Below are 24681 nucleotides of genomic sequence, written 5' to 3'. Positions count from 1 at the left end.
TTATTTGTCTAGTGAGAGTGTATTTGTTCAGTGATGTGTGCTTCCCTGCCTCTTCGCTGTTTAATGGGGGAGGCAGTGGATTTGTTTCTATTATCATTAGCATACAGCTGCAAGTTACACGAGCAATCCCCGCACAAGCAATGTACACTTTAGCCCAACCTTATCATCACTTCTCTCAACCAGAAAACAATCAACAGCTACTCACACATGGCTACGTTCCCCTTCCCCCCTCCCCGCCCCGCTATGTCTGAATAGTGATAGACGTGTTTTACATCTTCCGCAGCAAAGAATATTTTAACTTTTTCATCTCCCTTTTTTGGGGGGGGGGCTGTATGATTTGTACAGAGAAAACCAGGCGTGCTGGGATTACGGCAGCATCTTTTTTCACTTACATCCGTCAATTATTGCCGCGATGCAAAAGCTCATTTAGCGTCACGCTTTTTAAGACTGGAAACATGGGAGAGCCGAGCTACTAGTTTCATGTGCCACATAGGATTTTTTTTTTTTTTAAATCCATGTAGCTGTCTCCCTGCGTTGCCAGAGTTTATGGCGCTTGGCGGGTGGAGTTCCAACAGCTCTGTATATGGTGCAGAAACATGACTGTCCTCTGAGATGCGGGGGGACTACCAATCACAGGTGTGCCTCCCCAAAGGAGCGTACGTCCCGTGCAGCAGTGGCCATGGTCAGTAGCTAGCCTGCTTCTTGCGGGCCAGGGCCGGCTCTTTGTTCCCGCTGCTGCACTTCGGGCTGCTGTCCGGGTTGTGCTCTCGGTCGCTAGGCGCTGTGCAGCGTGTGTGTTTCTTAGACAATGGCCTGGAAGCGAGTCCCTCCAAGCGCACCCTGCGAGCTTCACTTTCGGAGATTTCTGGTGACTCTCGCCAGACACCAGCATCCGCTAGGGACCCGTTCCCGCGTATCCTGCGCACTCCCCACATGTCCGTGATCGGACCCACAGGAACAAAACCGAGGCGCACCCAGGGAAGGGAAAGGGCCATCATCGACTTCCTCCCCGTAGCCTCATGAAGCTCAAGAGGGGGAGGCTCATCGCACCCGCGGCGGGGGAGCGGTTTGGGTTTGAGAAGGGCCGGGGTGTGCTTAGAAAACACGGCACCCAGGTTTCACTCTGCGCGCGGCGTTGTTGTATGTCCCGGAGGGGTCTCCCCTTGCTTTGCCCGGGTGGGGGGCAACCCCCTTCCCCTCAGCCCCCAGGCACAACGCTTCATGCCTGGGCCTGTGCGGAGTGATTCGGTGAGGCCTTAAGGGAGGACAGATACTCCGCTGCCCCTTGCTCGTTATCGGAACCCTTGAACGCTCCCTGGGCGCAGGCCAAGGGGGCGGTGTCTGCAGCAGGGGCGCCCTGCGCAGCGAGAGGAGCGGGGCTGTGACGCCCGCGCGCAGTGTGGTTTTTGTCCCGTGGTAACACGGCAGCCCCCGGTCACTGTTCCCCTTCGAGCCCCCCGCGGCCACCGCATGATGCTGGGCAGCGTTCGCACGCCACGCCCGCGAGCCCGGCGCTGCCCGCTGTGCGCCGCACCTGCGGCCAATGGCCCCGACCCGTGTCAGGCACGGGCGCGAGAAGACACCTGGCCTCAGCCGGGCTCCGTGCCGGGCTTCAGCTTTCCCGCCTTGGGCGCTCGCCTGCCGATTGGCTGGCTGCGCAGCAAAGCGCCGGCGGCTATTGGTCAGCTGGTTGCCGAGGCACCTCCCGCGAGGGAGTTAACCTCGCAGCTGCTAGGTCACGAGGCGGCCCGTTGGCGCGCCCCCTCCCCCCGCCACAATGCACCTTCTGGCCGGGCCGCGTGGGGAATGAACAATTTGGCAGCGACACGGCGATCTCCCGCCCCCACCAGCCATCTGCCAGCGGGGCGGGGGCGGCCGGCCCACAAGGGAGCCAGCATCCAGCCCCTGCCCCCTCGCAGCCCAACGGCGGCTGCTCCTCCTGGCGAATCCACAAGGAGCCTGGCCAGGCCCGGATCAGATAAACACGAGCCAGGCATGGCTGGTAGGAGCGGGCTTTTATTGTTGGAAGCCAGGCCAGCTTTGCATAGGAATGGCTGGGCCTGGCCCGGCTGGTTCTTGCTGAAGGGGAAATCAAAGTCCTGCTCCACCTCCTGGAGAACTGAGAGAGAACATGTCATGGTGCTTGCACAATGCAGCCTACGTCTGAGAACCAGCTGAGCGCTCCCTAAGAGAGGGGCTGGTAGTTAGGGGCCCTGTGGATCAGGAGTGAAAAGCGAGCCTCCTTTAACCAATCGTAACTAAACAATCCCTGGCCATGCATACATAGGCAGATGGTAATTATTGTAGTTCAGATAACTGAGGATGCTTTCCTCCACCCGTCGCTTGTAGATATTTTGCTGAAAGAACCTTTTCAGGTATTTCTTTGGTTTCTCAGAAAGAATGAGTTCGCCATCCACTATCTGGTGAACTAGCTGTTCCAATGATGGAAGGCCATCCACCTGTAAAACAGAGGAATAAGCTGAAAGAGAAGCATTGACTTGACAAAACATGGTGGGCAGGTATAGCAACACTAGCTTCAACTATGATAAAAAGGCAGGGTGGATACCCACACCAATATTTCCAAACAGCATTAGAGAAACAAATAAATGTAACAGAACTCAATGGTTTGTATAACTGGATGGACTTAGGTCAGCAACAGTCTTCAAGGCTCAGGCACCAGATAAATTAGGATTTGTTGATATTAGGTCGCTCATTTGAGGCAGCCAACTAAGCCTGCCTTTTACCCTTCATTCGTCCTGGCAACCGATATAGAGACAGCTGGTCACCACATTCCATGGACGAGGAAAGGGGTGTTTGGTGGCAATAGCTATCAGGAACGCAGTGGAGGGATTATCACACTGTGGCAGTGTGGTGTCACTAACGGCTCAAAGAACACTTTGATAAGACCATAAATTCAGGTGTTAATTTAATCTTTTGGTCTGAAAATTATCACCTATTTACAGTTCAAAAGGTGTCTGTGTGTATAGACAGATATACGTACAATGTGTGTACGAAGTCTGACAAATGTCTTGGGCAAGAAACAATTTCAGTATTTGAATTTCTTAGAAATTGAATTTCCAGATTGTTCAGAAAGGTTTATGTTTTTAAATGTCAAATTTGCAAGCAATGTGTGGCCTGATTTTCCAATCAACCCCAGCTACCATCTGAAAACCAGGCTAGCAGTTCTTACTGAAGACAAGTGCCTTTGCTTGGAAAGCTCATACTGCACGTGTACTATACAATTTTCTTTTAATACTTTAACAGCTGGGGCTAGGTTCACAAAAGGACTCAGGGCCTAACTGCCACTTTAGATGCCTAAATCCCAGAATCTGGCCTGACTGGGATTCACAAAATCCCTGCTCAAGTACCACTGAACCTTGTAGGAGCCTAAACTCACTTGGCGCTTAAAGTTTCATGATAAACATTCCCTGGGCACCTATTTTTCTCTGTCTGTGTATGCACACTACAGCTCTGTTCTAGATGTTTGGATGCTTATCCCCAGAGCAATGCATGAACTGAGGGAAGATAAGTGTTCCTCTGCTTACCTTGCCTGTGGAGCCCCATGTGTAAAGCATACTAAGAACTTGCCCACCAGATCAGGCCTCTATATGCGAGCTTACATAAAATGGACTTCCCTCATAACTTTTAGCCTCATAGTTGAAATACTTATCTGGGAGTTGATTCTTCACCTTAGGGGGAAAGATGGCATTTGAACAGGTATCTGCAACCTCTTAGGTGAGTACCCTTACTACTGGATTAGAGGATATTCTGATATGAATCTCCCTGAGTCTCTCCTGTTGAAGTTGTTCTTACAGAGAAATAATGAAAGAATCACTGGACCAGAGGGAGTGCACACAAGCATGAAGAATAACTCTGGAGCCTGGTGGTCAGAGCACACACCTAAGAGGTGGAAGACTTAGGATCAAGTCCCCCACCTCCAGTTACTTTTAAAATTATTTATTCACAATGCAGCAGCTTCAACAGGAGAGACTGAGGAAACCCAACACCAGAATATCCCATAACTCAATGATAAGGGCTTGCACCTGAGATGTGGCATAGTCCTATTAAAATTCCTTTGAAGTGGGGGATTCCCACATCTCAAGTGAGTACCCTGACCGCTGGGCTTAAAGTTATGAGGGATGTTCTGTATTCTCCCTTCCCATTCCAGCTTCTTGTACAATCAGCATAAGTGCCTAACTCCAGGACAGGGTGTGCAGCTGAGAAGCCCAAGCGGAAAGAGGTGCCTCTCTAGATATAGGGAGCACATTTGCTGAGAAGGGTGGGGCTTAGGACACACTACTTTCCCTGGCATCTCCCATTGGCTAGTTTAGGGAAGAGCCACCAAGCATGCCGTCTTTTGTGAATCCATTTTGAGGCACCTTCTCCCTCCTTTCACGGGAAGCCTAGGTGCCAAACCCAGGTTTGTGAATCCCAGCAATTTTGTAGCTGCCCTTCAGGTTAAATGTGTACTACTCAGCATCACCAGGCTTCAGTTTTTTTGTGCATCTAGCAGTGGATGGAGGTGCAAAAACTCATCTCTATCATCTGCAAGACTGTGTAGCTGGAGCACCGCATGTTGAAATAAATACATGTTTGGGATCCTACAAAATGGGTAAATATTCAAAGCATGATCAGCTTTTGAAGATGAAGAATATCCTGTGCAAGAGACTCATCAAATAAATACAATATTATGGTTGAGAATTTAAACACACAAGTTCACAGACATAGTCCACACAATGATTCTAACTTGGCTCTTACGCATGTCTTAGTTTCTCTTACTGTATGTCTTGTTACGTTTTAATTGAGTTCCATTTTCTATGGTAATCATAACTTAAAATTCCTGATGTTTTTAGTTTACATTCTCAACTATAACAATGCTCGTTAAACATTTTTACTTATTATGTTACTTATTTTTTGCATTTGACTGAACATTTATTTGAATTAACATTCAATTGGAATATGAGCAACAGATAGTAAAGGTCCTGGTCCTCCTGTTCCCAAATTATATAATGACAATTTAAAATACACTTTTGATATCTTCCAAGGGTGCAGTATGTATTTATTAAGCACTCAACAGCATGCTCAGTGCTTACAAACAGACATAGAAGATACGTATTTACTAAACCTAGTGTTTCTAAATATCAAAATCTGTGTGAAGGGAATTAGAATAAAAATAGACAAATATGCTTTTTTATTCTGTCAGATACAGGACCTGATCTTGTAAACCCTTTCTCATGTGAGTAATTCTGATTCACAGGAGTAGTCCCCAGTCATCTCAACAGGACTACTTGCGTATGTGTGTCAGGACTAACTCACATGAGAGACAGCTTGCATGACTGAGTCAGTAATCCTGAAATATGTAAGACACCATTTCCAGGCTGTCCATAAACAATAATACAGATATCACATAAGAGATAAGTTGTTCACATTACAATACAGGAAGCACCGCTGAAACAGGGCAGAAAACCACTATCTTCAGGCACAATATTTTGGTTAGAATTTCGTTTTCTGTTCTTTATAAGTTGTTTTCAAGAAAATCTAAAAATACTTCACTTAAGTACTCTTCATGTTATAACAACAGAAGAGACAATACTATCTAGCACCTTTGTATTTTATTTTAACCTTTAGGGTGATGTTACCTCAATACATAGTTAACAATTTTATATGGTAAGTGCAGCAATCCATTAAAAAGTAGTGCAGCAATACAGAATTTTCATATGTAAAACAGAAGCGAAGGAGGTATGTGGAGGGATACGGTAGAATGGCACTAAACCACCCACTAGGCAGCAGCAAGCTTCAGACTAGAAAAAAAATTCTGTTTACAACTTTGTGTCTTTTGGGACTGATCCAAAGTCCACTGAATCAAGTGGCAGTCTGTCCATTGGCTTCAATGGGCTTTGAACCAGACACTTGGGGAGGAAAAATAGAGAAATTACTACGAATTTATGCTCAGGTCAACAGTGCAAATGACATTAGGAAATGTCTTAATTTCTGCCCACCCCTATATTTGGGAATTTTTTCTATCACTGAGAAGCCATTTTGTATTACTTTATCAACTACATAGCTTGCGCCCATAGGTATTTATAGAAAGATTTACAGCTCACAGGATCTGAAATTTTAGGATGGCATGTACAGTGCTTTTATATCATTACACAGAAAAATGAACAAAACTGTATGGAAAGCAGTATTAACTAAAGAAATGGAAATTCCAAGTCTCAGTAGCAAGTCTGCACTAAAAATACATAAGTGGTATAAAAATGCTGCATAGGAAAATGGAGCAACTAAACAATGAAAAAAACCTTACCAGCAACTTTGAGATTTGTAAAAATAATTAAAAATGAGCAATTTCCAGTATTTGCTGAATCTCTCTTATGCAGCTTAGACTCTATGTCTATTTAGGCTTTCCAAAGTGAGTAATTAAACAGAAACAAAGTGAAACTTAAGGCAGAAGATGGGAGCAAAAAACCTAAGTGCTCAACAATAACAAATTACTCCAGTAACAAAATGCAATTGCTAGTCATTTTTCTTACCTGGCTGGATATTAGGATTTGGTGCAGTTCTTTCTTAAGATCAATAAACCGATCGTGATAGATGGCCATGGACCAAGGTTCCCTGAAATAGCTGGTTGAAAAAGAAGAAATTTAGTTATCCAGTGAACCTCTCATTAACCACTAATAAAGTATTTACCTGCTTTTTTGCTTTTATAAATTACAGTTCTGGACCCATCATGATCGTTTGTTCATAAAATGCCTCCCGTAACAGCATGGTCAATCAATTCTTTTAATGGATGTTCCTGATGTACAGCCAGCTTCAGTAATTACATTTAAAGTGGCTTAATTCAGAGCTGTGGCAAGACCCAGTGAAGAATCCTGATTTTATCAGAATTTAAAAGCCTGAAGACCTGTAAAGAACGGTGTCTCCATTATCTGTCCTCATTTGAGAAAAGCAGATTGCAGGATTAACTGAACTCCTGCATAAACAAATTAAATTTGTGTAGACAATGACACAAATGTTGTTCATCATTAAGGTTTCTGGATTAATAAAGGCCAGAAAAACAGGCTACCACAGTGTTGCAATATGTTCTTTCCACTAGTGCACTGAAGCTAAATTGAATCTATCTTAAGAGGAACTATCTTAACATTTATATTATATCTATTGATAGAAAGCATTCATTACACTTTTTCTGTGAAAAGTTAGAAAAATGTAAGTATTTATCGTAAGGCCATAATGAGATATATAATTAGATACTGTAAATGCAGCTAGAGGCAACTGGATGACACAGAAAATTGCTGTTTAGTTCTATTTCCTATATAATGAAATAATTGTTGTGTCAATCTATAGATTACAATGAGGTATAGTCTCTGCTTGATGTGTGCATGCAATTCTCATTAATGTTAATAGAAGTTAAAAGGACCCACTGAAGAAAGACTAGGAACAAAAAAATCAGTGTGACTTATTATTAAACTGGGTATCAGATAACACTGCAAACACTTACGCAAATCCTTAACTTTGCTCATTTCAGTTATCTCACTGATGTTAAGCATGCGCATGTTTGCGAGATCATGACCATAGTCCTTAGACATGAACAGTGTCATTGGAAGCTTGTAGTTTATTCACATCAGTGGGCTTGCTCTCATGAATAAGCAATATTGCTTGTGTAAATCTGATGGGATTTGGCCTGATGTCCTTTCAATAAATATATTCATTTCTAGAATAAAAACTCAAATGATATAATTTTAATGACAATTTCCACAGAAAACCAGCATTCAGTTTCTTTCCAAAAGGAAGCAAACCTTTTATAAATGTTGAATTGTGATACTTCCTATCAGCAACTTTTCTATAAATAAAAGCTTCATTGGACTTCAGATATTAGTGACTTAATCAACACCACAGCACGTAACTAACAGAGCTGTGCCAATTCTTCACCATACATCCACTTATTTGTTATAGCAAGGAGCAGTGCCAGAGTTTCTGGCACCCTAGACAGAATTCAGGGGGCATTATTTTGTGTGCTCCCCACAGGGTGCGCGGGAGCTTCCAGTTCCACTCCCATCACGCCACCGAAGAAGTACCCTCCGCGGAAATGCCGCAGGCGACAGCTGCAGTCATTGAGCTGCTCAATTGCCTCCTGCTGTTTTCCGCGGCACGTCGGCAGAAGGTCCTTCTTCGGCGGCGGAACAGGAGTGGAACCGGAAGCTCCTGTGCGCCCCGTGGGGAGTGCACAAAATGCCACCCCCTGAATCCTGGCGCCCTAGGCAACCGCCTAGGGTCGCCTAATGGAAGCGCCAGCCCTGGTTATAGCCCCATCTCCTTCCCTCCATTTGCTTCTTTAGATGGTAAGCCCTCTGGATAAGGGCTTGTTTCTTTTCTGTGTTTGTACAGCACCCAGCATAACAAAGCCTCAAACAGAATGAAGGACAGTTTCCACAATATAAATATTTACTGCCACTGCTACTCATCTTTACCATTCCATTTTGACAGACATAGGAGCATCCCACTACACACTGCTAGCACGTTATCAAGACTGATTTCATCTCTATATTTGGGTCCGAAATCTTACAAAGGCTGAACTCAGCTCTAAGAGCTGCTTTTAAAAATGTACTTTAAAACGTATTTATCATATCCCTATAAGATACATAGATAGAAATGAACAGTTCCCCAAAACATTTTAACAACTAACTCATCTCAAAACATTTTTCATTTAATGTCAACAGTTAGATGTCAAAGCAAGATAGGAGGGACACAAGAAAAAGGTATACCAAGATAATTAAATATGCTCACATTACACTCACATGCACTGCCAAAATCCATGGCCCCATAGCCATATATTTTTCCTGTATTTTCACCTGGCATCTTAGTTTTAATTGTGCAATTACTACTGGTAAATCTGTTTTAACAGAGAAACAGCTATTGAGCAAGAAATAGTTTATATGATCTGAGCACAGACCTGGGAGCCTGGAATTCCCATGTTTTAATTCTGGCTCTGATAACCGATTTCATCTTGTGATTGAGGCTAGTCTTTTAAATACCCTGCCTTTATGAAACTGCTTACCTACCTCACTGAGATGTTATGAGGATTAAATAACGTGTCTACAATGCTTTGAGGATACTCAGTATTATTACCAGTTCAGCTGATATCATTTTCGGGTATTCAGACTTTTATAGTTCATCACAACATTCCCATATTTGGGAGATTAAGCCCTGAAATTTTTCACCAACCTACAGTATTTGGCTCAAATAAAAGTGTGTTTACTCTGGAAGTGGACAATTTCTTGTGTATATTTTCAAGCCTGGTTGTACAAGAGTTACCAATAACCAGATATTTAATACAAAATTTCCTTTACCTCATTTAAAATAGAGAAATGCAACCATCACAGAGTGTTTTAATATATAAGCAATTCTCTTCCCTTGCAAGCAGTGCATATTTATTCTTAAGACAGAATCACCTTTCTAACAACCATATTTAGATTTACTCTTTCAAGCTACAACACCACATGTTCCATTAAATTGAAGTTTAATAATGAAAAAGATTCACTTGAAGCCAAACCAACAAGTTGACTTTCTGAGGCTCATTTTAAATTTTATTACCACTTCAACAGTAGTCCCTAAGGGCAAGCTGTAGAAAGCTTGAAAGTATAATGCTCTTCAGTGTACAAGATGAACCTGGCATGCTACCAACAGAAGCTCAGAGGCTCCTCAACTATCATGAGAACAGCATCTGCCACATGTGTTTGCACCATTTAGTCTTTCATAACCTGCCAAAATGATCAAGCTAAATATGTACAATGTTTGCCAGGGGCATAACCGATTTTAAAACTTGGTCACTTCTTAAGGGGGGATCCCCTGCTGGTAGCCTTGATATCTACAGAAGCTATCATTGGAAGGCATTTGTAACTTGATGGGTGAAATGGTCTCCTTTTGAAGACAGTATGTGACATCCTTTTTGTTGCTAGGAAGCTGTTCTCTCCTTTCATTGACAAACAATACATAAAGTCTGTTCTGTCTCATCTGTGATGTGTAGCCTATATTAGATGAAGGGAAGAAAAAAGAAAATTTATATAGTGGCATCCTATGCAAAAGGAGCTGCATCTTTTTAATTTAGAGGGGGACACAGGATAAAAATGAGCAGATAAAGCTGGCCAATCCTGGGAAATAAAAATGTGGTATCTTGACAATCTGCATGTAAATGGATTCCCATCCAAAACCAATCTATTTTTAGTCTCTAAACTCTTATTTAATGTACTGCTATACACCACTTTCAGAGGAGAATGTTTTTTTCCAAACATTCAAAAGCAGCAGTAGGTTTTCTGATGCTTACTGGTACTTAAAAAAAAAAAAAATGAGGACAGCACACTGACCCTTATCCACACTTGTACCACTTAAGTCATCCACACCATCCAAGACATCAGATCTTTCCTTGGATGTGAACATGTAAAAAAAAATCTAAAGACTGAAAGTTGTGAGGTACTTTTACAGTAAAAATGCCAAGCTCAGCATCCACAACAAGATACCATGAAAGAAAGGGTTAATGAGAACTTTATCAAATCAAAAAAGTTCCATGACATCTGAGTAATGGGCAACAGTAGTGAACGATGAAAAAAGAGAACAGTACTACAGATCTCTTGACAGAGCCCATATTCTGCCAGGCACAGGTTATTAGCCATTTAGGCATACTCCTATAAAGGAATATAGACATGACACTTATTTTTACCACCCACTGCAGCACTGAAAGCTGAGCCCTTCTTTCAGGAAAATTAAACCAATCGCACCCCCACCTCAATCCCACCATAAATTGTTAAAGATCTGTCCAAAATGGGCAGTCGTGCCGAGCAGATAGTACAATGTTGTCTCATCTTGTGGTTTCCACCATGGATTTTGTGATAGTTTGTGTTTCTCTTCGTCTCAGTTGCTGGACTTCCATGAGTGTGGAAGAATCTTAGCTTTCATTAAATAAGTAAATAAAAAAAGGAAATAAGCCATCATAGTTCTAGAGAAAAGCTTGAAAATATGATCCAAGTGTACTATAAAGACTCAAAAAAAGGTAAATAAAAAGAACCCAATATTTATTACATTTTAAAATCTCATGATTTTTTAAGCCAATCTGTGTGTGTGTTTGTGTCCCAACTTATCATTTTTTAACACTGATGTTGTAAGGCTATGTAGATTTTAATATGAGATAGCCTCTCCTTTTTCACATGCTTCAATGAACAGTAGTATATTTAACAATGCTGGCATTTGAAGTGTCATCATTGGCATCTGAGTTAGCATTGACTGTAATGAATGTGGCAGTTCATACTTCAGAGCAATAGTTTCAGACTCCTTGGCAAACACTGCTGCACACTTGGGTCATGCTTTCAAGGTTTTCTTCACAACCACAACAGATAAAAATGCACTTAAAAAGAAGCAAGCAAGCAAGCTTGGATTCTGGAGGACAGCTGAGAGGACCCTTTGTCCCCCAAGCTGGGTTGTCTTTGGTGTCCATCCTACAGTTTGGGTATTGCTGATTTACTGATTCATTAAACTACCCAGGAAAAATCTCTTTCTGATGGTGAGTTTATTAAATGATCTGAATTTTGTGTCTGTTGAGACAGTTCTTTTTCTAGAACAGAATCATGTTAATATAATTTAAACAAATGTAGAAAACAACCTGTATAGATAAATACTATGAGATTTATACCATTGCTATATTGCCTTATGCTACCAATTTATTGGCTCTGCTCTGAGATGAGACCAAGGAATGTGTGTGGTGACGGCTGGTGGGTTTTCAAAGGCACAAAGTGTAGTTAGGCACTCAGTACCCGCTGAGAGTCAATGGGGTCTGGGCACCTAACTCCCCTTTGAAAATCTTGACACAAGTTACCAGTATGCTTGCAGCTAGAGTTATTTATCCATGGTGATAGCGAGTCTTCCCTTGACGTTCAGTTGTCTACTTAAAAAAAACTTTTATGATAGCAGCAATAATGAAAACAAATTAAAGAAAAGAACAAGAGTCTGTTTTCTTATTCCTACTCCTGTTCTCCCCACTCTTCCCTCCTCCCCCTAGTTTCCCACACACCTATTTCTCTTTATTTCAGAATCCCAACAAATTTATCAATCAGGACAAATTTGTCTGGGTGTATTTGGGTGTCATAATTCACTCTCTAAATCAGCAGGATTAGTTTGGATCTTTGACCGTTGACTTTCATATCTTGATAAAACAGTCTCATTGGAAGAATCTCATGTTTAACCTGTGAATCAACCATTACAACAATAAAATGCCCCTTTTTAGGGTCAGCCACAACAACATGGTTCACTAAGCACTTGACCAAACTCCACTGAACTCTATGGGAGTCCTTCCACTGACTTCACTGGGCTGAGGAGCAGGCCCTAAATATTCTCAACTTCCTCACCTAGCACTCCAAGTACACCAATATATAGATGACTGGCACATCAGTGCCCCAAACTCAGGTTATTAATGTACTTTGGTGTACTTTTCCTCTATTTAAGTTGGGATTAAGGAGGAACACAGAAAAAGCCATATTTCAACCAACTCAGGCATTCCTCTTCAGAGGAGCCATTTTGGATTCTAGTATGAGTTCTGCCTCTCTTCCTTATTTCTAGTGTGAGAGCATCTACAGAATCCAATGATGGCTGTGAAGCCATTGTGCGAGGCACTGTCCAAATACAGAATAAAAAAGGATATCTGTCTTGAACCTCTTACAGTCTAAATATGCCACAAGTGGGTTTAACCAATTACGGTGTGTGTGTATTTGTCCCTCCATGCTAGCTTTGCACTTTAGATCAGCTCAGCTTCAAGGCTGCTATAGTTTACACTGGCCAATCATACCAACTTTATGCAGTCCAACAGATAGAGACTACGTGCAGGGTAGGGCTGTTGTTCCATTTTGGAGCTCACAGAACCAGCCAGCATAACAGAAATAGAAGTTTACTGTAGGTGCAGTTCCTGGGTGGTAAAGTTTAATGCCCACACCACTGGGTATGGCTGCCTATTCAGTGGACAGCCAAGCAAGATTTTTTTTTTTTAAAGTCTGAACCTTATTTTTGACAAAAACTGGATTTCTGAAATACAGTAAATATGCAAAACCTGGCCGATACGATCAGGTACATCTTGGAGATACTGTATCAGTTCTCAAATGTTCAGAATTTGAAATAACCCAAAATATTCCAAGCAATTTTCCTCACCTGTTTAGATGCCTTAAGCCTATAATTATGCTGTACCATTTATGGAAACCATCGCTGTTCTGACGTGCAGCCTTTCAAGATTGGCAAGGCTTGATCTAGGAGGTGGGATGTAGCCAGGTGAATACTAGTGGGTCTGCCAGACCCTTCTCACTGGTGCTGGTGGAAAGTTAACACCCCATACCCCCAAATGTTGGTGTGTGCCATCACTCTGCTTCCCACACTTCCCATTGTTATCACCGGACACTTGGTATGACAAACACCTGTGCTATCGCAACAAATCTTGGCCTGAATTGACACGTGGCCACTATTCATACAGGCTGGCCAGCTCATATTGGCTCCAATTTAAATTGTGATTATTAAGTATAAAATAGCTCCACCTGCACATGGAAATAGCAAATTTCACGTGAGAGCACTGCAGGGGAAATTTTACTGTGTTCAAAAGTCATTTGGTTGCCTTTGTGGTGAAAGATATTTTCCAGAAATCAAGTCTCTTTTTTTTAATTCTAGTGACTGCTCAAAGTATTCAGCACTACTGCAATGTGTTTAAAGATAATGGGCATACTACGAGCTACCAAGGGTGCTAGAGTAATTTGTACCGTGGAGGTGCTGAGAGCCATTGAACCAAACTGTAAACCCTGTATATGATGGAAACCACTTCCAGCCAGGGGGTGTGGTAGCACCCCTAGTTACAGCACCTATGGAAGCTACGTTGTAGACTTTTGCTTGGGAGCTTTTGTTAGTCTCATCAAGACATTACTTAGAACCTCTGCAGTCTAGCTATAGGGTTGGCAAAGTTTTAGGCATGGCCATGGAGTCATTAGCACTTAGCTGAAGAACAGCTGTATGGAAAGATGGAAACTCACATTGTCCATAACATCACCCTTCATCAAGGTGATGGCCCTACAATCATCAAGATCATAGACTATCAGGGTTGGAAGGGATCTCAGAAGGTCATCTAGTCCACCTCCCTTGCTCAAAGCAGGACCAATCCCCAACTAAATCATGGATCATAAAGATGGACCATAGTGTCCTTCTGCATTCATTGTAGTTATTCAAATAGCTACAGCTGCTAAAAATGCTCCTCTAGAGCAGGTGTCTATCCCATCAGAAGACTGTGATGGGTGTCTTATCCCATCAGACTCTAGGCTTAAATATTATAACTCATTTCTGACCCTTCAAGAATTTCCAGTGGTTTAGAATGCAGCAGCCCAGCTATTCAGCAACACACCACTTGTTAGCATCTTTTGGATGACATATAGAGCTCTATTTAATTTGAAGCATTGTATTAGATCCATACCTTATCATTATGTTGCCCCCCAGCTATGTATGTTTTCACATTGACACTACATGCTATATTTAAATAGTTAAAGCCTTTGCTCAGTTGCAAGGACATTTACGAAGTGCAAGAGGAAAACTCTTATTCTGTCACAGAAAACATGGGCAAGTTTTATATGACATTTAGGCATGTACAACTATGTGCCTAACTTGAACATGTAATTGCCATAACTGCACATGGACACAGAACATATATGTATGCAAATGGCCATTTCTGGTCATTTCTGCACACAATTATGTGTTACACTGGTGCAGTCACTTAAGTGTGCAGAATGTGTGTGCAATTTTGAAAATCTGGTCCTATAAATCTACTGAAAATCACATCTTCAGCAGCCAGCGCTGATCAGAATTATGGAAATGGTGTTACAACAAGTAGTGACATCAAAGGCGGCTGAAAATAAAAACTCTGATCAAGATCTAGACTCACAGACAGTCTGCACAAATAGAAAATAATGGAAGCTTGTAATGGTGACACATTAGATACAGATTTTTGGTCTGTGAAAAATGACAAGTGACAATCATGGGAAAAAAAATTATGTTCCCTATATGCTGAGAACAACCAGCCTCTCCACACAGTAAAGGTTGGTTAAGTCTATGGTAGAGTATTATTTATGACTATACAAACAAAGGATTTAGCAACTACTTTCCAAAAGACGTCTTATTTTCAATGGAAGACAACTTTTTAAAAAACTTGCTAACAAACACCACATCCAAAAGTAAAAAAAGACAATTGTAAAAAGTACTCGAAAAGTCAACCCTGCTGGAAATAAATAGCAGGGTTACTGACGCTGATGTTGCTAGGCTTGTGGCATTGTGACTGCAATTTAATTGACTGAAACTGAAGTTATTCACTGAATCATATAGGTGGAAAAGGGAAGGAGAGAGAAACTGACTTGTGAGATGCAGAATTACAATAAGATTGTGATGAGACCAGAAAATGAAATTCACAGTGAAGAAAACAACACTGAAAATTTGCTACCAACCCCAGATGATTTAAATGAGATAAAAAGCTATATTGCATGGCTAGGCAAACAATAATATTAAATTGTGTATATACAAATTTTTAACTGTTTTTGTAATTTTTTTTTACAGGGCTTATAACTTATTTACAATCACGGAACAAGAAAACAGAAGTACATTACAGCAGAACCACAAAAACACTACTTATTGAACATTTATTTATCAATGTGTTTCAGGTATTCCCTGGATAATTCAGTTATTTGGGACTCTGCTAGGGTGACCAGGTGTCCAGTTTTGGACCAGAACTCTTGGAACACTCAGTTGAAAAGGGATCCTGGTAGCTCCAGTCAGCACCGCTGACCGGGTGCCGGGTTCTTGACTGTCCGGTTTGCGGCGCCGTGCAGCAGGGCTGGCAGGCTCTCTGCTAGCCACCATGTCTAGCTCTTAGCCTAAGGGGCTGCTGGCCGGGGGGGGTCCGTGTACTGCCCTGCCCCCACCCACAGGTGCAGCTCCACTGGCTGGGTCAGGGCAGGGGAGGAACTAGCACGACTCGTGAGCGTTCAGCAGACGGCTGTTGAGGGGTTGCGTGGCATGCACCTCTCCTGCTGCCGGCCAGCCCTCTTCTCCTCGCGCTCCTCTTGTGGCTGGGCTTGAGCTGCGGTGCGTTTGTTGCCCCATCACCAGCATCTGGGAGTTGGAAGTATGTGTATCCCTGTCTCTGAGTGCCGGGAATGGGGCTGCACTTCCATCCCCCTCACTGCATCCTCCATGTCCCAACTCCCCTGCACCCGCATCCCTCATCACTGCATCCCTCCCCATCCCAACCCTCCTACCCCCAAACCCATCCTGCTCCCCCACACCTACCTACCCAGACCTGTACCCCTTACAGTTCTCTCCCACTCATTTTCTCCACCTCCCAGAGCCACCCGCACTTCCCACAGCCCAGCCTGCACCTCATTCACCTCCATACACTGGTGCACTCCCATTATGTTCCTATACACCCCTGTGTCCCCCACATCCTCATACACCTATAGCCTTTTGCCTCCCCCTGCATCCCCATCCACATCACATACCCCTCACACTGTCTCCTCTCTCCTTCACTGCCCCCTCTCACCCCCACCCTGCTTTTGTCCTTAACCTCTTTCCCTCCCCATCCTCTTCTCTCTCCCCCACCAACATCTTTTCCCCTCCAGCCCATCTCCTCCCTTCCTGGCTGGGTGACTTAGGCAGCCCCTGGAAAAGTGTATGAAAAAGCATCTCTGTGTAGGCACAGTGTGCATGCAGGCATTGTGTGTGTGTAAGAGGCGGTGTCTGCGTAGGGAGGTGCATGTATTGCCGCATGTGTGTATACCTGTGTGAATAAAATTTGCAGCCTAGCTCTTTTACTTTTATGCCTTTTGCTGGCTTGAGCACAAAAAAAATGACAAAATATGTGTTTTCATTTCATAACAAATTTTGAAAAGAGAAGGGAACTCTAAAAGAAATGTATTATTTCTTAAAAAGTGAATGTTGTTGACTAGTAATTGCAGAAGAGCCAATGCATCACACATTTCTCCCCACCTTTGTCTAGCTATATTATAAACTCTTTGTTGCAGACTCTCTCTTTTCGTGTGTACGTCCAACACCTACCACCCTGGAGCCCTGATCTTTGTTGGGGTCTCTAGGCACTAAACAACAACTGGAATAATAAATAACATGGAAGTATGTGTGTTAGTGCATGCTAGACGTGTACACGTGTGTATCTGCATGTAGCTGTAGGAGTGAGTTTCTACAGATTTATTTATATAGGTGTATGGACAGGTGTGCATTTCTGTGGTTGTGCTTTATGGATTTGTATTTGGGCTTCAGGAGTGTGCCACTCATTGCTGCTGTGATAATGTGTGGTCCTAATTCCACACACAAAATTACAATAACTTCAGTGAACAAAAAAACATGGAGCTGGTTATGAAAAATGGGAAGGGGGAGGGAAAGAACCATGAAAACCTTTGTGAAATTTCATTTTTTAAAAAATTATCCTTTTTGACTATTTTGCAGACAACTCTGGTGTCCTGTAACAAATAAACCCCCAAATTAGCATAATACATCTGTCAAAACAATAAATATGCTTGTTTGGGCCTTGCAGTGAAAATGAGCATGTGAGCAGGGGTGGGGGAGAGCAAGCGATGGAGGGAGGGGGGATGGAGTGAGCAGGGGCGGGGCCTCTGGAAGGGGCAGGGGTGGAGCCTTGGGGAAGTGGCAGGGCAGTGGGCGGGGCAACAGCGTTCAGTTTTCTGGCAACCCTAGATTCTGCTACCCTTGGCCTGACCCAAAGCCTAGTGAAATCAACAGAGATTACAATTGACTTCAAGGGATATTCAACCAGGTCCTATGATTTACTTAACTGAAGCAGGATTACAAAATTATACAATTCACCAGTTGAGAGGAATAAATTTATTTCATGCTTCTTTCAATGGGAATATAAAAATCAAAGGAGGAAATTTGTGGATATTTATCATTTTTTAAAAGAACACTGGGACTACTATTAAACTGGCAATGATTCTGCTAAGAAATAGTCAAACATTTGATTTCAAATCCAACATGGATTTATAGGCATTTAAAATAGTCTTATAATTTACTTATAGTACATAAGTACACTCCACTATAGGCCCAATTTTGTGATCCTCATTCAGGAAAAACAACCATTGACTTGGATAGGGGGTTTTCCTATTCACCAAAATACCACTCCCAATGGACGTGCTCAAAAGCCCACTGCAATCAATGAAAAGACTGTCACTGTCTTCAATGGACTTTGAATCAGGGTCTATACATGCACCTATTTATGTTGTTTGCCAGCATCTTCACATTGTAAAAAAATATTTATCCATCTCATACTGATGTCTCATTTTTATTTTCCATATTTTTAATATCAAAGGAATATTATGTTATAATATCATTGATAGTGGTCACCATTAAAAAGTGAACATTTAGCAACAGTTACCTCACCACAGTAACTGAAGTACTGCAGTTATTTCCTATTCTAAGTACACTAAACAGATATTCTGCATTACCTCAGTACCACAGATTGAACTGTTGGTAAATGTTTACTTTTTAATAGTGGCTACTGCACAACAGAGCCTTGCTAAACTGCAGTGTGCTAATCCAAACACATTACAGCTGGCACCCAAAATGGCAGTGTCTCCCCTATCTCTCAAAAAAATTAATAGCAGATGTTTTAAGGTTTTGTGTATTTCTACACAACATAGTGCATGATGTATATTTAATAGATTATGAAAAATAATTAAAAGAAAACCAAAACTGTCAAACAAAATCAACAAAATACACTTTGTGGTGCAATATGATTACTTATCTAAAATTGTTTGTTCATTTACAGATTCAGAACATTCAATAATTCACAATGGCCTGTCTAATTATTAATATGAATTAGCAAGGTTCTACCATAAGTAAACTATGTTAAGATTAGGTGACTAGCCTTTCCCTATTAATTCTGGCCTTGGGGTTTCTTAGTAACCTAGCTGTTCATTAGAAGCTTAGTTGCTCATTAAAAATGACATTAATTAAATATATAAAATAAATTTAAGCCACCTAAAGATGTCAGGCTATTTATATTGATTTGTTATGTAAGCACGGCTTTAACAGTGTGAATCATGGCTAGCATTTAATTCCAGTAGAAAAGAAAAGCTGTTACGGCTTCAGTATCCATCCCTTCATGAGCTCCTCTTATTCTGGTTCTCTCTTCAGAAAAATCACACCTATTTACCTCTAATTAGGCTGGAAAGGGTACTGAGTAGCATTAGTGCCACTCAACCATGCTCACAGCCTTTCCCATTTCCATTCGTTCTCTTTTTTCCCTGCAGGGAAAAAATATCTCATACAAGTCTGCGGAGTTAACAAAAGAGTAAGGTGGAATCCCTTTTATGTAATTGAGGCACCCTAATGTGACAGGATCCAGCAAATTCCAGAAAGCAATGCATTCTAATATTTCTTTTAATAAACAAATGTTCTTAATTTTTGAAATTAAGTCTAAATCTTTATATGCAGCTCATATACTATATTCACTATAATCCCTGATATGCAATGATTATCCTGTCAATAAGTCCTTTTTAATGAATATCTTTCACTAGTCCTATTAAAGATAAAATTAAAAACATTCAATATTTTTCTCCTTCCTAAGGTCTCTATTATTTTTTAAATTTATTAGAATGGTGCCATTAAACATTCTATTGTGGTGTTTCAACTCAGAATCTCATAAAAATTACACTAATTCATTAATTCTAGCCTACTGCAAAAAATACTGTGTGCAAAGTGAATCTGAGAGGAGAAGGCCAAATAGTTACATTTTGTAAATGTCAGTATTATTTATATCATTTTGAAATATTTTTGAATATTTAGGATCATAGACTTGGGGACAAGTGGACAAGACTGAAGAGAACAGCTACCAGAACATCCAGTGATGTTCTCCACTTGTTTGGTCTTAGCAACCTTAAAGTTATTTTATTGTAGCTTTTTAGGATGAAATTATAGCATTATTTCTGATAGCAAAGGTTACAAAATGCAAAATCGTTCTCATTATGACTTCCCGTTTTCACATGGCTATAACATTACCTTTGGGCTGAAAATTTGCATGCTTTGTCTGTGGAAAAGACTTGTGTCATGGCATGTCGTGAAAGTCGCAACAGCTCTGCAGAACAAAGCGAGGACAGTGGATTCCAGAGTCAAGGGCACATCATTAAGATTCCCCTAACTCCTATCCCTCTTCCATTTAAACCAGGAGGACGTTAGTCTGAGCACTTGAACTGACCATGACTGCCACTGTACAACGCAGAGAGGTCTCTAAAATAACCAAGGCTTTATAGGTCCAAAACAACACATTAAATTTAATCTAGAAAGCAATTGATCACTTATTAAGATGTACACTGGCTAACAGTGCATTCTGAACTTTCTACTATTTCTAGTTTCTACAGAGCAGGTAACTGAAGAGGTTAAGTGACTTGGCAATAGCACAGAAAGTCTGTGGAAGGACCAGGATTTAAACACAAATCTCTGCTCAAAGGCTTCCTAATCCACTAGAGCCCTACACAAACTTTAAACTAAACAGTAGTAATGTACAAAAAGAGGTGTGTGTGGGGTGGAATAGAGTGTAATGTTAGACTTCGAAGTATGAAAGTCAATATTATAAAAAGACGCAGGAAGACATCCTTAGCCTTGATGACTGTAAACACTAAAAATTAATGACAATGGACAATGTTTATTACCTTTCATTAAAAAATCCCCTCCATTTTGGCTTTTGAAGGAAGAATGGCATGATGCAGCTTCCCACTACAGTATTTCCAGTAACATCACCCCTAGATGTGCTCTTTTATAATGTAACATGGAGAACAAAGGCACTCACACTTCTCATCGTTGTCCTATCTTATCTTATTCTTTCCAGTTATGACAAATACACTGGTACTTAGGCTGAGTCTCAGGAGCAGTCATGTCTTGTCTTGGCATCAACATTACTGCATCATATCATGGTGATCAACTTCTATATAGTATGATTGAAAACAAACTCACTTATCTGATACTTTACAAATCTCACATATGAAAACCACTCACACTTAATTCATTAAATAAGCAACTTTAGTATTTTAGAAACTAGATGGTAAGGACAGATTTTGTGCATTGTACTAACAAATGTGATTTTCATTACTGCAAAATGAAGCTTATATGAATCACTTTCATATCATATTAATGCCCTGTTACCAAAGAATATCCAATTGGTTGCCAGGTATCAGGACGATCCTCTAATGATCTATTTTGTACTTAAGATGCTGCAGCAGGAGATGCCACTGAACATAGGAACAGCCAGACTAGGTCAGACCAAAGGTCCATTTAGCCCAGTATCTTGTCTTCTGACAGTGCCCAATGCCAGGTGCCCCAGAGGGAATGAACAGAGCAGGTAATCATCAAGTGATCCATCCCCTGTCGACCATTCCCAGCTTCTGGCAAACAGAGGCCAGGGACACCATCCCTGCCTATTCTGTCTAATAGCCATTGCTCTACGGATACAGTCCATAACTTGGTTACTGTGTCTTATGGCTTCCACAGTGGTTGTTTTATTGCAGAAGAACAAAGGGGAGGAACTGAGGAACAAGTGATTTAATCTGCCAATCAGAACTACCCCATCCCACCCTTCTTTTGGGAATTATTTTAAATATCTAGGGCTAGAGTCACAAAGGACCTTAGGTGGGGTGACTCACAGCATTGCCACACATAACTTTTTGGCACCTAGAAAAGCACTGGGATTCAGAAACCTGAGCGAAGCATCTAGGCTCTCTATACAATGAATGGGGAGAGATAGGTGCCTCGGAATGGGATTCACAAAGCCAGCATGCTTGGTGGCTCCTTGCCTAAACTAGCCAATGTGAGGTATTTGGCCAAGGGGTGTGTGCTAATCCCTGCCACTCTCACTGAGATAAGCGCCTAAATCCAGGCTAGGGGGGATCCCTATGCTCATAACTTTTAGCCCAGTGGTGAGGGTACTCATCTGGGATGTGGGAGACCTCTGGTTCAGGTCCCCTGTTGATAAACAAAAAAAGTCATTGGAGCAGTGGGGACTGGATCCTGGGTTTCCCACCTAGCAGGTGAGTGCGCTCTCTCTCTCTCGCTTTCCCTCTGGCCCAATTACTTTTACAATTATTTATCCTCAGTGGAGCAGCTTCAACTCCTTAAGGCTGAGCAGCGACAAATAATTAATTACATAAAGATTGCAGAACTTCCTTGCTGACATGGGCATCAGATCTAGTCCATACATTAAGAAATTAATTTTGTAAAAATATGAATAAATCTCCAAGTAGAAGCCCTATACATTTCTCTGCCCGCTTATACCTTCACCTTGTGAAATGTGTCCTCAGACCCTGGGGTACTGCAGGTAAGTTTTTTTACAAAGTCTTCAGCTTCAGTGTTTCCTCTTCTGCGTTCTCCAGCTCTTTACTGCCCTGATATTATGCAAGCCCATTCCACATGTGCCACAGAATGTAGCGGGGGTTGCAACCAAATTTAGGGCATCTGATACAGCCTATCATCTCTTTTACTTCTTTGAGGGACTGAGACAGGGGTCAGCGACCAACTTGGAGGCCAGAGAGCAAAAAGAAAAAAAAATCAAAAAAATTTCACTTCAATAAAAATGAAAACTGATTTTTAATTTTTTTTTCACCAAATCAAAGCAACCAAAATTTGTTTTCGGTTGACCAGAAACATTTTGGTCAACCCAAAACTAATTTTTTTTTCAAGTTTTTTGTTTTGTTTTGGTTGTTTTCGGGTGTTTCTCACCCTGGTTTTGTTTAAATTGGTCAAATTCAAAACAAAATGCTGTTTCAAAACAAAAGGTCAAACCAAAATGTTTCAAAATGAAAATGTTGAAACCAAACATTTCCAAATGGTCAAAACATTTAATTCTCCCCCCACAAACGAGCTGTGGAATTCACAAATAGCTCTGGTACCCCCAAAATGTATTTTTCAGCAAAATTATTATAATGTCACACAGCTCTACTTGAGCTGGATTAAGTAGACCATCTTTGATGGGAACAGTTACTTTTCTTCTTAGAGAGCACACAATAACAGATCTGCAATTTCCCCCAGTAGCTTTTGGAATTTTCTAAAACTGTCAGGAGGAGAAACTGATGAGACTGCACTGCCGACTAGTTCTAAGAGGCAGCAGTCTGATCATGGGGGCGCTCGTCTTCTAGCTTAACAGTATGTGCCCCCAAGAATTTATACCATGACTTGGGCTTTACAATCATATTTAGGTACTGAATAAATGGGCTCGTTAAGGTGCTACACTCAAGTCAATGGGAGCTGCTGGATGTTCAGCACTTTTGAAAACTGGCCTTTTATTTAGGTGCTCCAGTATGGATTCAGGGGCCTAACTTTTAGGCAGCCACTTTTGAAAATCTTGGCCAGACCATGTAATATTGATTACAGCCTTGCAACATGTCTCATGCACCTTCCTGGCGCTGTGCCCACACCCTAGATCTCATTGTCATTGGGGGTGCAGCGTCGATCCAGCAAGCTCTTGTGGCCAGCCACCAGAATAAAGATCTTTTTGTGGATATTGTTAAGCAGATGTCCATGAAAAACCACAGCCAGGACGCCTACCAGTGCAGGATAAAGAGCAAACAGCTCAGGAGAACGTACACAAACCAAGGATGCCAGAAAAAGGTCTGGCAGCCGAAATGTTACCTGTCCATTTTTTGAGGAGCTGAACAAGATTTCGATCAATTACTCCACTACTGAACCCAAGAAGGTTGTGGACCCTGCTACTGCCTCTGCTGCCCCCTTCCTCTCCCTTCCCCTGCCCAAGGCTGAGCAGCAAGAGACATCTGAAGATGAACACGAGGTGGCTAGTGAAGAGCTGTTCCCGGAAAGCCAGGGTCTCTTCAGGCTCAGGACCCTGATGCCTTCCCATCCAGAAACTCATGCCAGGACTGTGGAGGCAAATCCTATTGCGGGAAGCTTTCTATGCAAGTATCCAGCTTTAACATCTATTATGCTAATTCGCATGCTAGCTTCTATTTTGATGCCTCATGCCTGCAGTCATTTTAGGCAGATGTGAGCTAGGTGCCTTTCTGAGTATCCAGCCCTGCCCCCTCCCTTGGCCCACAGTGTTCCTTTGCCCCTCCTGCATACACGTTTTCAAAATGTGGCTGCTCCAGCCAGGCAATTGGCATCTGTCTCATGCTAAAGCCTCGATTATTGAACATTTTCAAGACCAACCATGGATGGACGGTGCATACCTACCTACCTATTTTCCCTCCCAGTATTTGTCCCGCCTGCTCAGAATCCATCCAACCTGCACCAGGGGCTCAAACCACTGATCAAGTCTCTGCACCTCAGCCTCCCTTACTCTCACAAATATTGTGCAAAATACAACATGCAGCTATAATCATGGGCACATTTTTTCTGCAGCTTCTAACCTATTCCACAACCTTTCAAACAGACAAATGCACACTCCACTCTCTCATATATGGCACCTGCACAGCAACATTCTATAGATGCAGTTCAAGATCCATAAACTATTTCAAGGCCTCTTTGTGACACTGTGGATATCATCCAGTTCTTCTTCGAGTGATTGCTCATATCCATTCCAGGTAGGTGTGTGCGCGCCGCGTGCACAGCCGTCGGAGAAACTTTTACCCTAGCAACACTCAGCGGGTCGGCTGGGCG

General features: G+C 42.0%; 1 protein-coding gene across 1 annotated transcript in view; it reads right to left on the bottom strand.

Moving 5' to 3' along the window:
• Window positions 1-2007: 2007 nt before the first annotated feature.
• CFAP61 (cilia and flagella associated protein 61) overlaps window positions 2008-24681 on the bottom strand; it is a 200388-nt gene continuing 177714 nt past the window's right edge. The window contains 2 exon segments of the mRNA XM_075064507.1: window positions 2008-2459; window positions 6531-6621. Of these exon segments, the coding sequence (XP_074920608.1) occupies window positions 2259-2459; window positions 6531-6621 (292 nt within the window). The 3' untranslated portion in view covers window positions 2008-2258.

This window comes from Chelonoidis abingdonii, chromosome 3 (genome assembly GCF_003597395.2).
Source record: "Chelonoidis abingdonii isolate Lonesome George chromosome 3, CheloAbing_2.0, whole genome shotgun sequence".
Classification (NCBI taxonomy): Eukaryota; Metazoa; Chordata; order Testudines; family Testudinidae; genus Chelonoidis; species Chelonoidis abingdonii.
The sequence above is the reverse complement of the archived record's forward strand: the minus strand, read 5'-3'. Positions and strand labels throughout refer to the sequence as shown.